Here is a 21713-nt window from a genome sequence, read left to right as displayed (position 1 = left end):
GAATACCTCAAGCTTAGTGTCATTCACAGATAGGAAACCAGAGAATATATTCATAAAAGTCACGCTAAAATAAAGAATATACAATTTACACCCCTTTTCCGTGTCTTCTAACAAACTCTAAATCTAAAAAAAAAAAAAAAAACCACCCAAAACAAAACACCCAAGATATGGATATGAATACAAAAAAAATGGCTAGACAGGACGATAACTTATTTTAGACAACAAAGTAAAGGTTGCCATTTTTGAAGTTGCCTTCAGAAATGAGATCACCCAAACCAAAATCCTAAGGCAATACAAAAATGTCTCTTCAATGATTTTACGTATATTTAAATGTTACATTTAATATAAGAGTGTGCAAACCATTTGCTTTTGTCCCATCAAAACACCGTGACAAAATTTTTAAAAGAAATTTCCTGTGTTAAAAAGTAAACCAAATGCTTCAGTAGATAACATATTCCAATAAACCTGATATTCATATTCTTTGACAATCAGATTTCACTTTACTTTTTTTTTCCAAGTAAAATATTGAAATATGTAATTCTGTAAGCATCCAAATGTTTCAAAACGAACACCGCAATGTTTTGTTTCATTAAAAGAATGTGTTGTTCTGTATGCCTACAAATGGCACTAGTATGTAAAGATACCCTGATTAGCTTGAATCAGGCACTGGAGGAATTCTAGAGCTCCTGAAATAAACTGAAAATAGACTCCAGCTGTGCTGCTGCACCAGTTTACTGCTCATTTCTAGCTTAGGAATCTTTACACCACACTGCAAAGTACAGCACAAGCATGTGCTTCTCTGGGAAATCCCCAGACATGACAGCCTTTTATTCTTGTAAGAAGAGCCAAGTCAGCGTCCACGACATCCCCCCCATCAGGGGGTACACACACAGACCCCATTTTGGTTCTACACAGGTTCTCAGTTTCACCGATGAGCATTCATTCCCTTGCCAAACAGGGTCGTAAGGATGGCCTTAAGCAGAAGTGGAGAGCTGTTTGTGTGGGGACTGGATGTGGCACTGCTGCAAGAGGATGGCGGAGAGATGAAGCGGGGAGGAGGTGAATCGCGGCAGGGAAGGGGTGGAAATGGGGACACCCATCTGAAAGGGGAAGGGGGGACAGTTGCTGACTGCTGTGGAGAGTGTGAATAAGGAGGACAGCCTGCAGGCAGCCGGAGCTTCTCAAAAGTGTAACAAAGCAACATGGCTGCCAGCGCTGCACTCACACTGCATACAGAAAATACACCATTTTCTTGCTATCAGAATTCAAGTCATTCGCTGGAAACTTTAATCACAAATACAACAATGTGCATCCTACGGAGTTAATTGTAACCCCATAAAAGTGGGAAAATCAGAATGAAGGCTTCCTACTCAGTCTGCTGTGTATCCTGTGAAGGCACCGAGTACTTCACGAAGATCAAAAATTGACTTCTGTCCAATTTTAAAGGGAACAGCTATAATTCAAGTTGTTTAAAAGCTTGTATGCAATTCAGTAGATAATTTGAATACAGAAAAACAACTACATTTTTTATAAAGTATTACTTCTTACTTTTCTGAGAATACAATGAACGAATTCCTCCACCAGAGGGATACCATATATTTTTTCATTCTCACCTTACCTTCCTTCCTGGTTCTGTAGCTTCACTTTTTATTTCATCCCTGACATAAACCCTTGATCATTTCACGCATATTACCTTGCTTCCCATTAAGCTTTCTTTCCTCTTTGTCTTTATTTTATTCAAAATTTCTCCAATCTTCGTAATTGCTACTGCTTTTTTCACCTATGCCTCCTAACTACTTATTTTTATTCCTGACAGCTACATAATGGTAAACATTTAATCAAAATAACTAGCTAATGAAAATCACACCTTATCTGCCTCCTTGTTCACTCTTCTCCATGTTTCTACTTGATCTGCACCATTTTTTAAGGCAAAGGATTCATGTACTTTTAAAAATCTACAATGTTCTGACTATGATTAAAAACAGAGAAAGCGTGATAAAATGAAATGGGATGGTCTTTTCAGAGGAAATACTGATAATGAATTAATTTCATAGAGAACAGTGATGCATACCCTGTACAAATTAAAAATTAAATTTTGTTTTAACGATGTTATGAGGCAGGAAGATTTAAGATTAATTCTCTGTTTTTTCAAAACTTCAAAAACAAACTGCTAAAAAATGCTTAGAAGTTTTAAGACGCTATTTGAATTTCCAGACCTGCAAATGGAAATGGAGCAGACCATTCTACATTCCCCTAAAATGACTGTTAGAATTACTAGTTCCACAGCATTACTGCATAAAATTTCAAAATGCAACTGGACGCCAACCAAAAAAGCAGTTTGAAAAATCTCGGTTCTGACAGCAAGCTCTAAAGCTATCTACTGATGGTCATTTGGCAAGGGCTGGGAGTACCCACTTTTGCAAAGCTCCATTGATCACTGAAGTTATGCAGCATAAGCTGCTAGACCTTTATCTAAGACTACATATGTATAGTGGGGAAGAAAAAATAACAAACTCTAGAATATGTATACAAAGAAAATAATCTTTTTCAGAATTATATGGAAGTCTATTACATCAAATTTAAAGCCAGTATCAGTAGAAGTGGGAATCTCTCCTGGTGAAATGTTGTTTCATGACAGATTAGGATAAGACTGATATTCTGCATAACTATTAACACTAAAAACTGATTAAGAAAGAAAATGCATAATAAAAATAATAAAAATCTGCTATGATAAAGGACTTTGCTCTCCTTCTCCTTTTGTGAAAGGGATGAAAATGTTTCCCATTTCTTCCATCTGTTTTGGTTTTACACAACAAAAATTATTGGTTTTTAATAACTAAACAGGTGGGAGAAATGGAAGCATTTTCATCTCTTTCACAAAAGGAGAAAGCAAATGAGGTAGAATCCACTCCTCAAAACAGAATAGGACATTCTGAGACAGCACTGGTGGAAAAGACCGAGCAGATAAACACAGGCATTTAGTAAAACAATGCAGAAACTGAATCCCCAGAGATGCTTCACAATCTGTAAAACAAAGCAGATGATCAACTCTTCTAAGCTAAAACTAGTCAAGAACTGTGTGCATAGTTTTTTTCTTATTATCACTCTTTATTTCTGAAAGATAGAGGTATAGGTATGTGGTCTGTAAGAAGCTTGGCCTGAAAACACTAGAATGCTATTAGAGAGAAGTACATAGGGATATATTAGCAGTCTGAATAAGAGGAGCACTTATAAAAACTCACCTGCTGTTATATACAAGACTAATCACAATTAAAAACTGTAACAGACTTTGCCTTAATCACCACCTCAGAACACTACACATACTACTATTGGCACTATAATTTGTGTAGCAGCCAGCAGCGAGTGAACACAACTTCTCTATCACTGGCAGCATGAACAGCAAACCCATATGAACAGAGCTCTTGTGTATCCCTGATTGCTACTACATGATTCCTGAAGGGGAAAAACAGGACACGACAAATTCTTTCTGCATGGGAGAGAACAACTTTCTGTACACATAACATCTCAGGTGGGCATTCCTATCCAACAAAATTATGGCATTCCTTACCTTAAATAACATTTTTCAGGATAAAAGCTGAAGTGCACATCAACTGCCAAGTTTAACATACAAAAATGCAGCAACCTTGTACGTTCCTTATTCATTAACCCAAGTTTAGAGCAGTTTATGCAACTTTATTCACTAGAAGCAACACAACACTCCATGAGATCTGACTCAGTTTCAAGCCAAAGACTTTCTGTAGTGCAGAGACCATATTGCTAGTTTCCAGTAAAATAATTAAATGGAGATGTGATTAGAACCCATTGTGCATAATTATGCAAAATTTGGTATCGCTTTTTATGTCAAGACAGACCCTGAATAAAGATTAACATATTTGTGCCTGGAACCCTTACAAAACTTTTCAGATGCATGCCTCCCAGGGACAGGATGCTAAGCTGTACAGATGACTGGATTTGTTTGGCGGTTTTTGTTTTGTTTTGTTTGGGGGGCAGGAGGGGAGGGGGTGTTGTTAGCCGAAGATGCTACACAGGTTTTGTGGCTAGATATCAAAATGGGGATGGAAAAAAGGAGGGGAAAAAAAGAAACTCAGGTTCTAATGAAAGCTGTTAATGGTAGGAAAACCACAAAATTTAAAGCAAACTTATTCAGGTTATTTTTAAAAATATGAGATTGGATAACTTTAAGCTGCAATGTGTACACAGAGCTGCAAAGTATTTATCTTAAAGAGTAGAGTCTGTCTTGGAGAGTTTGCAATTTGAAGAGCAGCTTAGTAGTCCTCCTACATGATCAGTCATTACATCTCTTGAATGCTATTAGAAGGAAGTGCTACTCTGGCACTTGCTGCTTGAAACCTAATCCTTCAGAAAGGATTCAGTGCATGCTTTAATTTAAACACATATTTACACTGAGAAATACTTTAGAATGTGCTTTTGTACCATTTGGGACAACTTAATTATATTTTGTCATTCTTTCTGTGGTTCCCTTACACTCCCAGAATCCTCCTAAAGCACTGATAATTTAAAATTATATCATAGTGTCATATACTGTTTAGAGATATCACGGTCCTCTTTGAAGGTATCACATGTCAGACCATAGATGAAATAATGAGCTTAGACTTGACAAGCAACATGACAAAATTCATTGTGTCTGAAGCAAAATATAAAGATATGTTTCTATACCCCAAAAAAAAAAGAATATGAAATGGATCAGTATTGCTTCAACTATTAGCTAATTCCTAATTAACTAACATCTTATCTACTAAAATAATTCTGAATGAATAAATCACCTTTGATTTATTCTAGAGTAAGAACACCTCCAAAGGGAATGCAAATGGCTTATTTCAAATTCCAATTTGAGTACTTATTTGGATTCACCCTCAGCCAAAATTATCTAAATGAATAGTCAAGCTTTAGAATCAAAAATAACAGCACTTGTGCACATTTTCACAGATTTTAATAATAAAGAATTTGTAGAAAAACCTGTAAAGAAGACGGAATAGTTATCTTAGAGTAATTTAAATCATTGTTACAAGACAAAATTTGGCTAGCCACTAAGGTTCTAGTGCCCCAGGTCATTCCTCTCAATCTCACCCTTTGTTTTTCGTATTTTTTTTTTAAAATCACTTTTTATGACCAAACACCCAGATGTCAAATAACAATTTCCAAAAATCAACCTTTAGGTACTGAGCTCTGTTTTGGCTCCCGTCTGCTGTTCTGACTCTTTAAAAGCCTACTTTGATTGCCCTAATCATCTCTTTCTGAGACCTGTTCTTCTCTCAGTTTCCTTAAATCACTCAATGCATTACCTATGAGTTGTAAAAATAGCATGGATCCATGAATTTTGGTCTACCAAAAGTTGGTAGACTCCAACTTTATTTGAAGCCATTTGTTTTGTTTTGTTTTCCCATGGCTTAATTTTTCAATTATTTTTATAATTTTTTCCCCTTCAGGACTTTCATCTTTTTCATCCCAGGAACTTTGAATCTCTTATATTCATGCTGCTAAAATGGTACATTTACCATCTATTTGTAACCTTAGTTCAAAGCTAGAGTAATGTATTTATCTTGCCACTCACTCTTTTTCTTTGCATGTCTTCAATCTGCTTTCATCATCTCTAGTATCACTTCAGTAATTTCTCAAACTCTTAGAGTCTATCCAGAACTGAAGTGCCTCTGTTCAGACACATACTTAGTATATCAACTGTCTTCCCATTCTCTCATAACTGTCTAAAATTTTCACTGTGTTTCCTTCCATTCATTTCAACCTCTACAACATATAGGCTCTTATACAATATACAGCCTATGCTTTCTTCCAAAGCAATGAAGTCAATAATGACTGCCATTAACCTATTCTAATACAGGTAAGGATGCTAGATTCTGTCCCATTTCTGTAGTGAATTTCAAACATAAATAATATGTTAAAAGTAGAAATGGCCCTCTACTTACAAAAAAAAAAAAAACACACAAACAAACAAAACCAAAACCAACAACAAACAAACAACAGTTAAAGCATTTTAAAGCTACTTGGTATACCTTCATGAATGAAAACATCTATTACTAGGCCAGTTAATTCTGGGAAATACATTCTTCAAAACAAATTCATTATCAATAAATATCATTACTGCTACAATTAATTTGAGTGTCTCAATAACACAAATTATTTATAACATTTTATGCTGAAAATAAAATCAAGAATTTATATTTTCAGAAACTATGCAAGAAAATATTATATTGGAATTGAATCGCAAGTTCTTTTCTCAATATTCTATACTGGTTTTAGTGAAATTATAAATTATAAACCACACAAAATCTGACAGTTCTAAAAATAAATCTAGCAATCAGTAATGTCCTCAAAAACCCATTACATTTTGCAATGCAGCCAACAAAACTATGCAGTGACACTCATAACACCCACTAAAAACCTTCCAAAGCCACACAAAAAGCAATGTATTTTTAGTGCTTGAAAAAACAATGAAAACATACATAATTATAAGCACATTTAAAATTTTTCCTTCTTTTAATTGGCAGAAAACAACGGAGAAGAATGCAATCCAGGGCCCTTCAACCCCGACAAATGTCACAGGGAGAGAGGCCTTCTGACACCTTCAGGCAGCCCTAAGCCCACTCTTTTTCAAACAGAGGCCTCCGATTCTCGATTTGAACCATCAAGAAGAACCTATCTCCTGTTCTCAAGAGCAATAAGGAAGGCAGCTTTGGTTCCTTTCTTCAGAAATCCAGGAGAGGCAGAACAGTGTAAGCAGTAACGCTAATAGCAAAGTATATTTTTTCAGTGGATGAGTTGGATGAGCAGCTTTCCCCTTCTCCCTTCAGGCATATGAAGCTTCGCTGGCCTGAGGGGACCTGCCACGAACTACTGGTTCTTTGAGTTCAAATCCCATAAAAGCAAAGACGGATCATCCTTTCTCTCGGAGCTTTTTTTTTTTTTTTCCAGTTTGTCTGATGAGTCATGGATTGTCATCATTTGAATTACACTTTCAAGCTCTTCTGTATAAACCCAAGGACTAAAAATACATGCTTTTAATGAGAGCTGAGATTCTGCCACAGTCACATGGCTCCCCAATTAGTCCATTCTCCCTTCGTTTTGTTTCTTCAAGGCTTGGTGAACCGTAATTCTCTGTTTGTGACATCAGGCTCATTTCCACAGCAACCAATTGAATTATCCCCCAAATCTTTAGAATAGGGAATAAGCAAAAGCAACACATGAACTCTTAAGAAACAAAAGCTGCTCACTGTTTACAGGCAAATGCCCATAGAAACAACCAAACAATAAAGGAAAAGAAATATGGAAGATACATAGAAACACAGGAAATGTAACAAAGGCATAATCAATGTTTATACATTTTACGGTGAATAAATACACATTCAGTAATTTTTTGACCGTATGTCAGATTTGTAATAACCACAATACGTGTTCAACGCCATAACAGCTGATGCTGCAACACCAGGTGTTAATGGCTGGCAGTGTATATCTGTGCAGCTTCAATTCTAGAAAGAAATCATTATTTTTGACAGAGGAAACGGAAACCAAGGTGAGATGACATCATTTGCCTTTCAGGATTCTAAGACAGGAGGTATCGCTGCCAGCCACCACACACCATGTATCCCACAGCCACAGAAACTTGAGAACTAGAGTTTCTATTTTGGACTTTGTAGGAACTCTTTAGATTTGCTTCTTGCAACAATATCCTTGAAAATGGAAATGCTAGTCATTGACTTTTCCCCTAAAGACTTACTCATAATTCCCTTCTATTGCAACAAAGGCCCAGCATTTGAGAGCCTGACTTTATTATTTATGAACCATGGATCTACCTGCATGTCTAAGAGTTAACACAAGCCCTGTTACTATTGGCAGTGCTAGAGCTCTGACTAACTTAACCTTTCCCAGATACCTAAACAGCCACCATGCCCTCAGTGGAAACACTGGAAACTTAGTAGCATAGTCTAGAAAATAATAGGATTATCCTAAAAATAAAGGTTGAACACTATCCAGTCTCAGCACAACCAATTCAATATCTGTATTGTATTGAACTATTGTGTTTCACTGCTCAGTGAGACTGAGTAAACATTACAATCTTTTCCCGGTGTTGCAATCACCTTCTCTCCCCCATTCTCCCAGAAGAAGCAGATGTGCAAGATGGTTGCAAGTAAATTACCATCTTCTAGTGAGGCCACCAAGCGCTCTTGATGACGGGACAGTGTCCTATTCGTCACACAGCAAGCATGGCTAGTGCCCCTCTCTGCTCAAATGATGGGTTTGAAATAACAACAGCCTTTTCTAACAGTATTTTCTCTCTCTGGAGTCTGGGATCAATGCAACTTGGTACTATCTAACAGGCTCCATCAATTTTTTCCTTCTCTAATTCCTATGACATTTCTTCCATATGAAATCTAAATAGGTACAAAACTTTGACACTTTCACTAGCTTTCCTAAAATGGACAAATAAAGTGTGTTAGCTCTAGCACAACTGAGACTATTTGCTCCATAATACTTCTGTTACCCCTAAATGAAAGTCGCAAGTTTCTGAGCCATCGTTATTTTTGACCCTGCCACTCAATCAATCAGGAACTAGCAGCACCTCTTTAGGACAGGAGTTGAAGCTAAAAACAGCTGGTTCTTCATTGAACTGCTCCTACTCTGGACCAATTTGTCAACAACTTTAAAAAGCTTGAATTACAAGTTTACTCTAAAGGCCTACTGCCTTCTCTGCTTTTACTAAATGGTCTAAGTCTCTTTCTGTTATGATATATGATCTCTTGCTAGCAGTCTCCAGTCAATAGCATGCAGCAGCAACAGTAGTCTTGCATTTTGCTGGCTATAATCCCTTTATATCAGAATTCCTGAACAAGTCAGATATTTCTGGGAATATCCTCTGTTCTGCAGAAGAACAGGGTATCTTATAAACTGCAGAGTATGTCCCAATTTTGCCATCTAATCATCACAAATGCATATAAATTCACTGTTTTCCTCTCTTAAAACATGTCTCCCTGCAGCTGGCATATGAAGTTTCTTGCAGTCAGAAGACAGGGGAGGATCCCTGAAATTAGCTAAGACATGAACATAATACTGTAATAAGATCACTTTTAGGATACTGAAAAAGTCACTCAATGTGACTTTACTTTGTGCCATTACTGCGTACAATTCAAATGAAGTTCTCAGAAAGCCATTAGTTCCTGAAAGATTGTTTTAAATTAGAATATCTAGTAGCCTGAGAGGGACTGAAAGTAACTCCTTAATAATTTGATAGACCCTTTAGTCAAAGTAAAGAGGTCAGCACTCTTTTCTGCATTGTCCCTTTCCCTAAATAGCCTATTGTACCTTAACCAAGTTGGATGCCCTTCAATATGGGCATGGAAGCAGGAAACAAGTTCTGCATATACCTGAGTACCACATCTGACTGCCATGAGAAGGTTCCTCCTTACTCACAGTTGTGGACAGAGTCAATATGACACTGTTTACCCTAGACAGGTTAACTGGAGAACTGACTGGCTTCCGTTTGGGTAAAAACACATCTGCTAGTCATAGATAGGCATGTATCATGGCAGGAACACTAAGCATTTTAAGTCATTAGAAAGCCCACCTCAGAAATCCAGATTATACTCTATTAATGTATGTTTATCAGTTTTTTTCCTTCAGAAATGCTCAGCTTATCATACCTATCTTACATTCTCTTCAAGACCTAACACAAAATTCCTGATGAGAGAAATCCACCAACACTTCTGCAGCTGACATTGCTGCCCAGCTCTCCACCCCGCCACAACAACTTCATCTATGAAACAATCTTCAGAGACCCAGTCCCAGCTATGACTGGTTAAATGAAAAATAAATTCACAACTTTATATCTTTTCTATTCTGGATTTCAGTCTAACACGAGTCAAAGTTGGATCTAACGTCCTATTAGCGCAGACTGTATATAACTACCTTCCTTTGGACAGAGTTCAGCTTTTTTTTTAAAGAATAAATCTGACTAGAGCCTAAACCTAACAGATATAATATTTCTATCCCATTTTCTCTGAATTGGTACAACACAGGAATGTGCACCAGGGATTTAAATTCACAGATCTTAAGAAAAAAATTAGTGTTGTATCAATAAGCATGTTCATCTCTCAGAAGAACTAAAGCGCATGCCCCACCAAACCCTTGAATGGGACTCCAGTTTCTCTCAGTCAGATTTTTAGTCCCCAGTCATAGATTCAGGACTAGGATTCAGACTCCACGAATCATCAACTGGCCCCTTTTTCTGGCCACTCCATCCCCAACAGGCCTTGCATGCAAAAAGAGGATCTCTCACCAGACTCATTATCCTTGTCCATGAAGTTCTCCAAGCGCATGGGATATCGTACAGGCAGCACTGGCAGACTCCATCTTTCAGCCAGTCCGACAGCCTCTGATAAAACTTTATGAGAACTTCATTTCCTCCATCTTTACTAACAGCAGCAGAAACACCATACTCCTAAAATCCAATTGGAGTAAAACTGTTCTCAGTAACCACCACCAATTTTACTCTCTCCACTTTCCAAGCAGCCCAAAATAGCTGGTTTTAGCAATCCATATTGTTTGATGAGGCCTGTTCCCTCATTAGAATTAGCACAATTCCATGTGGCACTAGAAGCCTGGGACCCTCTGAGGGACTGTGTAATGGCCCATAGCTGCTGGTGACCAGCTGCCACATGTATGAAGTTCCCCGCAGGTTATCATTTATACCCATTGTAAAAGAAAATCTTTCCCATCTGTGAGGGGCATAGAATCAAACCCACCCAAGAGTCTCTGGCAACTTAATTCTAGACCAAAATTTCTGCTGACCTTCCTGCTTCCCTTCAGAGATCTTTTTCACAAGTTCCTCCTTCCTGTTCCCCTATAAAATTCCTACACTGTCTAGTTGTTGCAGTAGCTATTGATGCTACATCAAAAGATGCTGCAGCTGCTGATGCTGTTCCTGTTCTCACAGCCATTTCAGTAGCACTCCAACATCTATTTCTATCTTCAGGCTGTGACAGTCTGCCCAAGTTCTCCTCCACCAGCCTGGGAAAAAATCACTGCCAAAAGTTTTGCAAAAAGTCTTTTTCAGGCTTTCTCCTCAGGGCACATTTTGTTGACAAACTCAAAAGGACAACACAAAACCAAGCTATTTCCCCAGAGTGCACATGCTGCCAGAGCTCAGAGGCCTTTTCCTCCGCCTCTCCCCGCCTACTAAGGGAAGGGCAGACCTTCTTTCTTTTAAAGCCCAGCTGAATCATGAAACAGTCTTGCTTTAACTGTTTCCAATCCCTTCAATATTTTCTCACTTGCTTTTGGAGCAGGACCTTCTAAACTTCCCTTAATATATAATTTGGACTATAATAGCCATAAAACTTAATTTATTAAAAAGGAGATACAAAATTCATTTAATAAAAAGGATACAGAAAACCCCGTCCAAACTAATCAAACTTACCATACAGATAATAATCACAATGAAGCTATTTATATTGTTTCTCTCTAATGTTCTTACAATTCAGGCTGCTGTTAGGACTAATACAGAACTACGCATATACTTGGCACTATACAGTTTAGAAGAAACAGTCTCTGCCTGAGAAGTCCTGTATGTACATTACCCTATACGCTTTAAGTGACATTTTTATGCAGAAAAAAAACTGTATCTTTTTGCCTTTCTTTCCCACAGCCAGCATTGATCGTGAAATCTAAAGGAGAAAAAAATATGAATTTTCTTTTCCTCAGTGCATATATTTCCCTAGAATCTTCAGGATTTGGTGTGGGTTACATTATCGTTGTTATTGCTATTATTACTACACAATGAGCACACCAGTTATCTCACTTCTCTTTCTTTTCATGTATTCTTCCAAGGCATTTTAAAACTAGGCAAAGATCTAATGCAAAATATTTCCTAGTATTCTCTTTTCAGAACAAGAGGAATGAGGAGATTTTTAGTTTGACTGGCAAGGAGGACACAGAGGAACTGTCTTTGGAAATAATTATTCTTCCAAAAACCACACACATGCATATTAACTTCAAAGAGCCAAGTATTAGGTAATACGCTCTTTGAATTCTAGAAATACACTTTTCTTTTTAAAGTAATATTTAAACTGTTCCAAAAAATTCATTTGAAGCCCCAAATTATTTAAGTATGGAGAGCAGATGAAGAAAGGTCTTAAATTGGAAGTATAAAGTTGCCTTGAATTGAGTTCGAAAATAATTTTGTAAAATGAAATTGTGGCTATTCCTTGGATTAATTTACTGGAAGATATTCACTTACTATTAAGTTTTGAGTGTTGCTTAGAGGGAAATGTTTTGTGATTAGGAACAAGTGGTGGAGAACTCATTCTCCTTTGCTGTTCATTTACATTTATGGAAATCGGGAAAAGCTGGTATGTATTCAGGAAAGAAATTTTACATTCAGGGTTTGTATTCACCAGACAATACACTTGGATAAAGCTGAGAATTGTACTATAAATATGTGATGAAGAAGGCAGACAAGACGTGGTAGGAACTTCTCAGTGGGATACCATTGAGATCTTGCACACAGAGCGAGGAGCAAGCCTTGCTTGTTTAACTGTACTTGCAAGAGTAGACAGGCTATCATCAAGCTGACAGAAGATGAATTAAAAGTGGAACTACACTGAACTGGAGCAAAGCATCTTTCAGTCAGAAAGTGGAAAGCACATGTCCCTGTCCAAGCACTAGAATCCATGTGAGGAGTTTAACAGGCTTTATAGTGAAAGATTCGCACACCTACTTTGGTGACTTAAAAGGGGATTTAGGCTGAATTCAGACCTCTAAGCCCAGGACAGCTGGATCTATAATGTCCACACTCAATCAGCTGCAGTTCTTCATACATAATCCAACTCTGGAAGTACTTTAAGCTTATTATCTGTGCAGCCTATATCTCAATATGGTTTGAAAATTCCTTTACATGACTGAAGTCAGTTGATGCAGACGAGAAGCAACTCATCTAGCCTCCTCCTAAGTTCTGTTACAGTCTGAAGATAAGAAGAGGCACTTAATTTCTCTCTTAGAACCCAGATGGACCCGCTCCTTTGCTATTCACAGAAACCATAATACTTGCAGATGTGACTGATTTTAGCAAATTCTGGCAGCAAGAGTCATCTTCATAAAACAGGTGGAAGTGAGACAGGCTTGCCTTCTGGTTAGGGGAAAGACTGAGGATATGCATTCAAACTGAGGTTAAACCTCAAAAGACTCAAGCCAAAAGCCCTCAACTCCTGCAAGTGTGCCCTGTCTGCTATGCAGTAGAATAGTCTGGGTTACTACCCCTCCCAATATTGGATCAAAACTGAGGCTATCAGACCAGAAAGGTGGTGTGTGCTTGTGTGGAGGACAGCGGCTGGGGGTGTCACACAAGCAAAACACTATCTTGCTCCATAGCCAGCTTAGTTTGAGGGGATTCAGCTTGAGAAGGGAACTCTGTGAGGATTTTTTCTGACCACCAAGTAAATATGCAAAACACCAGCAAACGCATTTTAAAGAGAGTATTTTCTGGGTGGATAGGCACATGAAATGCAGAACATCAACTCCTCTCCTGAAAATAAATGAGCAAACTTTCTTAACCAAATTTACTTAGGCTCCAAAGAGAAGCAGAAATCGAAATACACCCCATGCTTAAAGCTTCCCACTGGTTAGCGTAAGGCACCTCAGCACACCCCCTCTTGGGCTCACCTGCTAAGGTATCTGTTTTGCATCAATGACAGATGCTGTGAACCATCAACACTTAGTATTTGAGCATAGCAATATGATATAGGGGTGTAAGTGTGAATTCTGATTTCTACCCACTGAGCTCAGGTCAGTCTAGTACGCTCCTCTCTAACAGTTTGTTTAAGAATTTCTTTGTTTTCTTTTAATTAAGTCTTTACCATTCAGTATCATTACCTTTTATTTGCACACCAAAATGTGTGTACACTAATACAATAGAAAAAACTCTTTCTGTAGGTCTTACTGTTTGAAGGGCTGTACTACTTTCTTTCAGTCTTATGCATATTTTACTGTCAAATACCTGCATAAATTGACTCAGATTAAAAAATAATCCAATGTACATTTGTACAATTAAGTTAACAGTTGTTTTCATATTTCAGCTTCTCGTTGTATCGGGTTTGTGTGGCAAAGTTTTGGTAGCAGGGGGGCTACAGGGGTGGCTTCCATGAGAAGATGCCAGAAGCTTCCCCCATGTCCAACAGAGTCAGTGCCAGCCAGCTCCAAGACGGACCTGCCACTGGCCAAAGCTGAGCCCATCAGCGATGGTGGTAGAGCCTCTGTAGTAACATATTTAAGAAGGGGGAAAAACTGCTGCACAACAGCAGCCAAGAGAGGAGTGAGAATATGTTAGCAAAAAGACTCTACTCTGCAGACACCAAGGCCAGTGAAGAAGGAGGGGGAGGAGGTGCTCCAGGCACCGGAGCAGAGATTCCCCTGCAGTCCATGGTGAAGACCATGGTGAGGCAGGCTGTCCCCCTGCAGCCCATGGAGGTTAATGTGGAGCAGATAGCCACCTGCAGCCCGGGGAGGACCCCACAACGGAGCAGGTGGATGCACCTGAAGGAGGCTATGACCCTGTGGAGAGCCCACACTGGAGCAGGCTCCTGGTAGAACCTGTGAACCCGTGGAGAGAGGAGCCCATGCTGGAGCAGGTTTGCTGGCAGGACTTGTGACCCTGTGGGGGACTCACGCTGAAACAGGCTGTTCCTGAAGGACTGCACCCCATGGAAGGGACCCACACGGGAGCAGTTCGTGAACTGCAACCCCCGGGAAGGACTGACGTTGGAGAAGTTTGTGGAAGACTGTCTCCCCTGGGTGGGCCCCGCTGGAGCAGGGGAAGAGAGCGAGGAGAGATAGAGAGGCTTGGTGGGCACCTGGCATCCAGCCAAGGTGAACCCACCACAGACACACAAAAGTAATTCTGATTCCAGTGACCTCATTAAGTAGATGTGACTATCAGGCACTGAGTATGATCCAAAGTCACTGACATCCAAGGTAGACAGGTTTTTGGGAGACTATGCTCTGTTCCAGTACTCACTTTAGGCCTGATTCAAACTAAAATAGGAATTATAAATATTGTATTTTGTAAATCCAAGAAAGCATATCTGTTAAAAATTTCCATAGTTAAAATAACGTTAGAATTTAGGTAATATTTATGAAGTAAAGTCTATCCATCAAACTGAATGAAAGGCAGAGCAAAAGACATCCCCACATATCAGCGGGTGAGTGGAAAACAAATCACTTTGCTATAAATTCCCTACTGTATTCAGGAGTCCTTCAGTGAAACCCCCTCCTTAGCCCGAGGCAAGGCTGGGGCTCATCACCAACACCTGTTGATGGGCACAAAGTCAAACCTCCCTACAGTGTTACCTTCTGACACCTAGATCATCTCTCCTTCCTGCAGGAGACCCACTGGTACTTCAAGTCACATGCTGGAGAGAAGTATGCCATGCCCTTTTTTTTTTTTCTTTTAATAAACCAAACTACCAAGCCAGCCAAACTCTACTAGAAATCTGGTGATTTTTCAGTTCACTATCTTGCCATATTCAACAAAGACAATGATAATGAAATATCAAAGCAACTATATACTCAAACTTCATAGAATTCTACATAATTTAATTACTATATAGTAATGAGTAAAGGCATCTACTGTCACAACATTCCGTATCTCTGCATGTTAGATAAAAATGTATCAAATTCAAAAATGCTGGACCCAATTAAATATTTATTTTTTTAAAAACTGCATTTTAAAGTCTTAAATCACACATTTAAAGATACTACTGTTCAGTCATTTAGCAAAATTAAATTGGACAACTCAGAAATTCAAACTAAGGCCCATACCTGGGTTATATTCCCTTGGCATTATATATCAGTCTATATACCATTAATGATTTTTTTTTCTAGTTGCCTCAGAAATTGAACTATTTATACAAAGGTGCATCACATTTCACATTTTTGAACAACTAACATCCTTCTATTCCAGACAAGGAGAGGAAGCTTGAAAGACACCATGTCTTTCTTTCATATACACACACACACCTGAACACAAACAAATACAATCAATTTCATCAAATACTTTATCCTGATACCAATAGTTCTATTAAAGCAATGACTCTGAACTATGGTGTGTACAAGAAGTGCTGGAGGAGAAAGGGAAATAGAAAGAAAAGGAATATATTAAATGTCTTTTTTTTACCATAAGGAAGGTGACAAATATTTTTGCAAATTCTGCATTGAAGGCTTAAATTATAAGAATGCAAAGAAAAAAACCAAACATAACGGTTCTATCTCTCTCTACTTGAAGTCTTCAATTTCTGGTATTGAAAAAATTAATGAATAATAATTTTTAAATATTTTCCCAGGAAGAAGTAAATATTTTTAGAAGTAATGTTTTTTTTTTTAACCTGCTATACTATGTTTACTATCCACTTGGTGATGTAATTTAAAAGAAACAAGCTTATTCATATCAAACATGTGAAATACAAAATTTTATTTGCAGTGGTCTCTGAAGGCAATGGAACATCAATACAAAATTTGGATGTGTTCTTTTCAAGCTTTGTGTAATTGTATCTTGTTTCCCTTTATTTAATATTTCTGTACAAATAAGAGAACTACTAAAAAGCATAGATATTTTCATTTCTCAGACTCATACTAGATCTTTAAGGCCTTCTTTTAAGGAAGAGGTCCTAACTAATTAAATACCAGACAATATCAAATGTCTTATATTCTACTATGAAATGGGAAACAAAATAGCTCCTTACTTGGTAACATCATTAAGGATTTAAAGCAGTATATGGAGCAAATTTGCTTCATCTCTATAGCTTATCCTTTGAGACAAAAAGGTAGCATGGGGAGGAAACATACTTTTTTAATAAATAGCATAATTTAAACTATACAGCAATTGTAGAAAACTGAGAGACTCAAATACATCTGTTCCAGAAAGCATCATACAAATATTTCTGCCTGATATTTTTTTTTTTTCTTTCAATGACACTGCGTTATATAAAGTATCATTCATGGCTTAACTTGGTATCATGAAAATATTATGAATCTCAATCACATTCCGGTGGAATGTAGTATTAAAGTTAACTCTAATAATCATTTTATGATTATTCTGTTAGATGACTACAGAATAGTCTTCTAAAATACAATTAAATATAAGCTGTGATGTCGTAGGCACAAAAAAACAAATCAACAGTCTTCATTTTACCATACATGCAAATGTTTCCTTTAGTAATCAATCAACATTCATAAATCTTATGATATTTTCTCAGTTTTTAAAAATATAAATTTAGATTACTTATCATACACGAAAACTCCCTAAATATTCTTGACCTTTTCCAGTTCAGTTCTTATCAGGCTTCATAAACCGCCTCCTAAAGCTAACTTCTCATGTTTAGTATCTGTCCTCTAAGCACATAATTCTGAGCCAGTTAAGTTGCTCAGGCAACTTAAAAGAATTTTTGCCTGAGCAATAGCTAAACAACTAGATCTTCAGCTTAGAGAGTTTTTTGTTTCCTGCTCTTTCACAGGACAACTTCTCCTTTGCATTGTTTGTAGTATCAGAAACGTCTTCATATTGAACACCTAGATGTGTTTCTCCTGGAATCTCCATGTTTCCTCCATGACTGAGTAAGCCTTCTTTTTAACTACAAACCCCACTCTAGTGGCCTACAAATTGTTATAGTGAATTTAAGGTGGCAAAGCCATAAAAATACACTCTCCAAATACCCATAGTCACATAACCCGCAGTCAGTCTACATGGTACCATACTGGATAATAATTGTTTAGTTAAAAAAAAAAGTTACAGACCCCAACTGTTGTTTTTTTCCCCCTCCAAAGAACATACTTTTTGGATTAAAAAACATAAACATAAACCATAATTTAACCTCTTACTTGACAGTGAATTACATCAATAGTATAATAATATTATATTCTGCATTCAAAATATTCTTAATTTTTAATTAGCCATTAAATGACGTATTTTAAAAATTACTTACATTCCGCATATTTCTGAAGCTGAGAAAACTCTCCAGGACTAAGGTTAACCCACTTCTCCTGGCTCGTCATACCGGCAGTAAGGGTCCTCGGTTAAAGATCAGAAAAACATTCCCTTTGACCCAGGTGATACAAACTCCATAAAGATTCGTAGCTTCAGGTCACAGTGCTTGGAGACTGGAGAGATGGTATCAGTCTATGTGGATGAAGTTTTTGATGCTATGAACTGTTCCCAGTGTGTTGGTTCAACGGTGAGTTACAGCACTGTTAAAAGAAGACCAAGCGTTAGAAGCATAAATACCAGTTTTATTATTGAAGTAATTGTAACTGATAAATATTTTCTTACATACAGTTTTGCTCAAAATCTTCCCATATAATATTTGTCTATACATAGTTTTATATATATTTCCAAATTTTATTTTTATAATTCCAAATGCTTATGTGCAGCACTGATAATCAAAAATTATTGATTGTTTATGATCAAAATGCATTTGGACACCTTGTGCGGGGATGTTTCTGTTTCAGTAACAACCACTGCAATAGTAGATACTATCAGTAAACTTAGTTCCCTATGATTTTAAAATGGGATTCAGGTAACTGAGTTTGTATTCAATTACATTGTACAGCGCGGTGTAGCCTTGTCAGAAAGTTCTGAAGCTTCTAATTCCCCATGTCAAAAATGAAATGGTTTCTGCAGTTTGGTGAGAAATTCACATGAGAGCTATATAAATATTAACTATTCTAACAAAATAGTAGGGGTTTGATTTCTGGAATGTCGCAACATTGCTGACGTCACTACTGAAAATCAAATATAACTGTTGGCACCATTGCAAATCAGTTCAGGAAAAAAAAAAGATCAAACTGTGGGTGCCATCTCATTCCGATTTTATGCAGTTTTTACCTCCATAGGACAGACCTTACAAAGGCAATGCATTACCAACACCACTCCTTGCACAATAGGTAGGATACTTTTCATCTAATTTTAGCCATCTGGAAGTCAGGTACCTCATCCAAGATTGTCATCTAGGGCTCTCTCTTTAATCAGCAGAAAGAGACAGGTGGCCCAGACAGCAATTAATCCCTCCAGTTTCAACATAATCTTAAAATGTGATTAATTGCCTTCTTGTGGTATTTATCTTTCGCTATTGATTATAGAGGTTGCCTAGATGACAAGTTTAGACTAGAAAGCTAATTTTAGACCATAAGTGGAATCTCTTTATATGCCTAGCAATGTGTCATTTACAAGGGTCAGATTACAAAAAAAGCAAAGGGAAAATTCAGACCAGAAGAGACGGACACAGTAATGGACATAGTGCTAAGGAGGAAGATGTTAGCAACTAGGAGAGGAGAGAAAAAGGAGAAAAATGTCATAAGGGGGGGAGAAAATTTAAAAGAAAAAATTAAAAAAAGAAATAGACTAGCTAGGAACAGAAGCATATGAAGAAAGATACACTAACCCAATGATAGACAACATCTTTTTTTCCTGTCTCGTATATATGAGTATCATTCCCGGACAAAGAAATTTGGGAAGAAAGACACCTTAGCCCCAGAGCATCTTTTCATTGCTCTCAGGCTCTTCTTGGTGAATGATTTGAGTATATGTACCTGTATTACGAGCAAGTAAGTTATCCAAATACAACAACTGTGCCACAGACTACTTGGCAGCTGCCCTGTCTTTTTAAAATTGAACCAGAAGAGATTCCTATGCTCTTCATCTCCTCAAGTTAGAATAAAACATAAGGATAAGTTAGAAGAGACAACATCTAGAAACATTGATTGAACAAAAAACAAAACCTAATAGGAGCATGGAGATTGGGATGGAAAAAGCAACATTAATGTGGATAATGTTGGCCAAGTGCAAGGCACATCAGCCATCAAACAGCAGTGCCAGAAAAAGGGCAGTAACTACAAAAGCTAAAAGTGATATTCAATAAGAAAAGCTATCATTCTGCCTTGAGAACCTCTTATTTATGACGAGAAAATAACTATGGTCAACGGGGATGTTTTAATCAAATTAGAGATGTTTCATTTCTGGTAGTTGATTAGATTGTATTGAAGACAGTTTTATTTCTTCAAATAGATATAATTTGCTCGTCTTGACAACTGATTAGGTTTTACTGAAAATGGTTTTATATTTGCATAGTTGATTTAATAGAACCAAAATTTTCTACCACAATTTCATCCAGTATTACTTTTTGTATTCTTAACTACATTAGCTTCATTACCTGTAAAACACTGCTGAATGCTCTACAGTTAGAGATTATCTCAATCATTTAAAATGAATATTTGTGATAAGCAGCCTACCATTAGAATTGCTATTGCTAGCAAGGTAATAACTGCTGTGCGCTCTAAACTGATCAATCTCTTCACGTCCAATACCTTTAGCTGACCATTGTCTATAGGGTTTATTGTATATAGAGTACACGGGCAGTGAAAACGGATGTTCTCCCACTGACTTCCCCTTCTCCAACTGCAGATCTAAGTGACCACCTCTGATATCCTTTTGCCTTCACCAGACACCCAGGCTCTACTGCCTACTAACAGTGTTGCAAGAAAAGGTACATGACCTGAATGAGATGGGAGCAATGGAAAAAATTAGTATGGGCATGGCAGTCCACAGGAAAGAAGATGTAGCCTGTGTGTAAGCCAGCAGAGTTATCGTGGAAGATAAAACAGAGTTTAAGGCTACATTATTATCTTGGAAAACTCTCCAAATGCAAGTTCCTTCCTTTGAAAGGGAAGACTGTAGGGGACCTAGTAGAACTAATTTGCCAATTAGATTGGATATTAGGAAAAATTTCTTCACCAAAAGGGTTGTCAAGCATTGGAACAGGCTGCCCATGGAAGTGGTGGAGTCACCCTCTCTAGAGATATTTAAAAGATGTGTAGATGTGGTGCTTAGGACATGGTTTAGTGGTGGACTTGGCAGTGCTAGGTTAACGGTTGGACTTGATGATCTTAAAGGTCTTTTCCAATCTAAACGATTCTATGATTCTAAGTTTAATCTGGGAACGGTAATGGGGAGGTAGGCAGTCCTCTGAGGATGACTTGGTCTTTGGACTGCAGCCAGGTCCTGTACACCACCTCAGTGCACATGATGCACAAACATGCAGAAATATAACTGGGAAAATCTCAGCAAAAGGAACTTTATAGAGGCTTCCTTTTTTAGCTTCCTATTAAGTTCTGCTGCAGGGGAGTCCTAAATAAGGAAAGGTCCCTGCTCCCTGCATCCTTTAGTTTTCAGTTAAACCTTTTATAATGGCATTTTCTCATTTTATATATATAATAATGTAGCTATAAGAAATCAAGCACATTATGTTGAGGACAAAAGTCATCAATGCGTATTTGTGTTATATGGTGTGTGCTGTTTGTTAAGGCAAACATTTCAAGATCACCTATATCTTATACAATATCTTAATTTCTGTAGAAGAAAATATTATTTTACATTATCTTTTTCAGTAGTGTTTAATTTAAATGCATTCTTTTGAACTTTATTTTAGTGCTTTTTTTCTCAGTACTCCAGGAAGATCATGCAGAGAGAAACCCATACATAAGTACATGAAGAGGAAAGCAGTAACAGGGATAACACTATCACGCAGGTAAAAACAAACAAACAAAAAAACAACTTGAACTAAAACATCAATCAAATGTGCTTGCTGGTAAGCAAAATAAAGATCAGCAGCACTAAACAGATA

The 21713-nt window shown here is 37.5% G+C and overlaps 1 protein-coding gene across 4 annotated transcripts in view; it reads right to left on the bottom strand.

The window, feature by feature from the left end:
- Nucleotides 1-21713, bottom strand: part of DGKB (diacylglycerol kinase beta) — a 365173-nt gene that overhangs the window by 314931 nt on the left and 28529 nt on the right. For all 4 annotated transcript variants that reach the window (XM_075143655.1, XM_075143653.1, XM_075143652.1 and 1 more), the window contains exon 2: nt 18021-18282. In XM_075143655.1, coding sequence (XP_074999756.1) covers nt 18021-18090 — 70 coding nt within the window. In that variant the 5' untranslated portion in view covers nt 18091-18282. The remainder of the gene's footprint in view (nt 1-18020; nt 18283-21713) is intronic.

The sequence above is a fragment of the Calonectris borealis genome, chromosome 2 (assembly GCF_964195595.1).
Source record: "Calonectris borealis chromosome 2, bCalBor7.hap1.2, whole genome shotgun sequence".
In the NCBI taxonomy this organism is placed as follows: domain Eukaryota; kingdom Metazoa; phylum Chordata; class Aves; order Procellariiformes; family Procellariidae; genus Calonectris; species Calonectris borealis.
The sequence above is the reverse complement of the archived record's forward strand: the minus strand, read 5'-3'. Positions and strand labels throughout refer to the sequence as shown.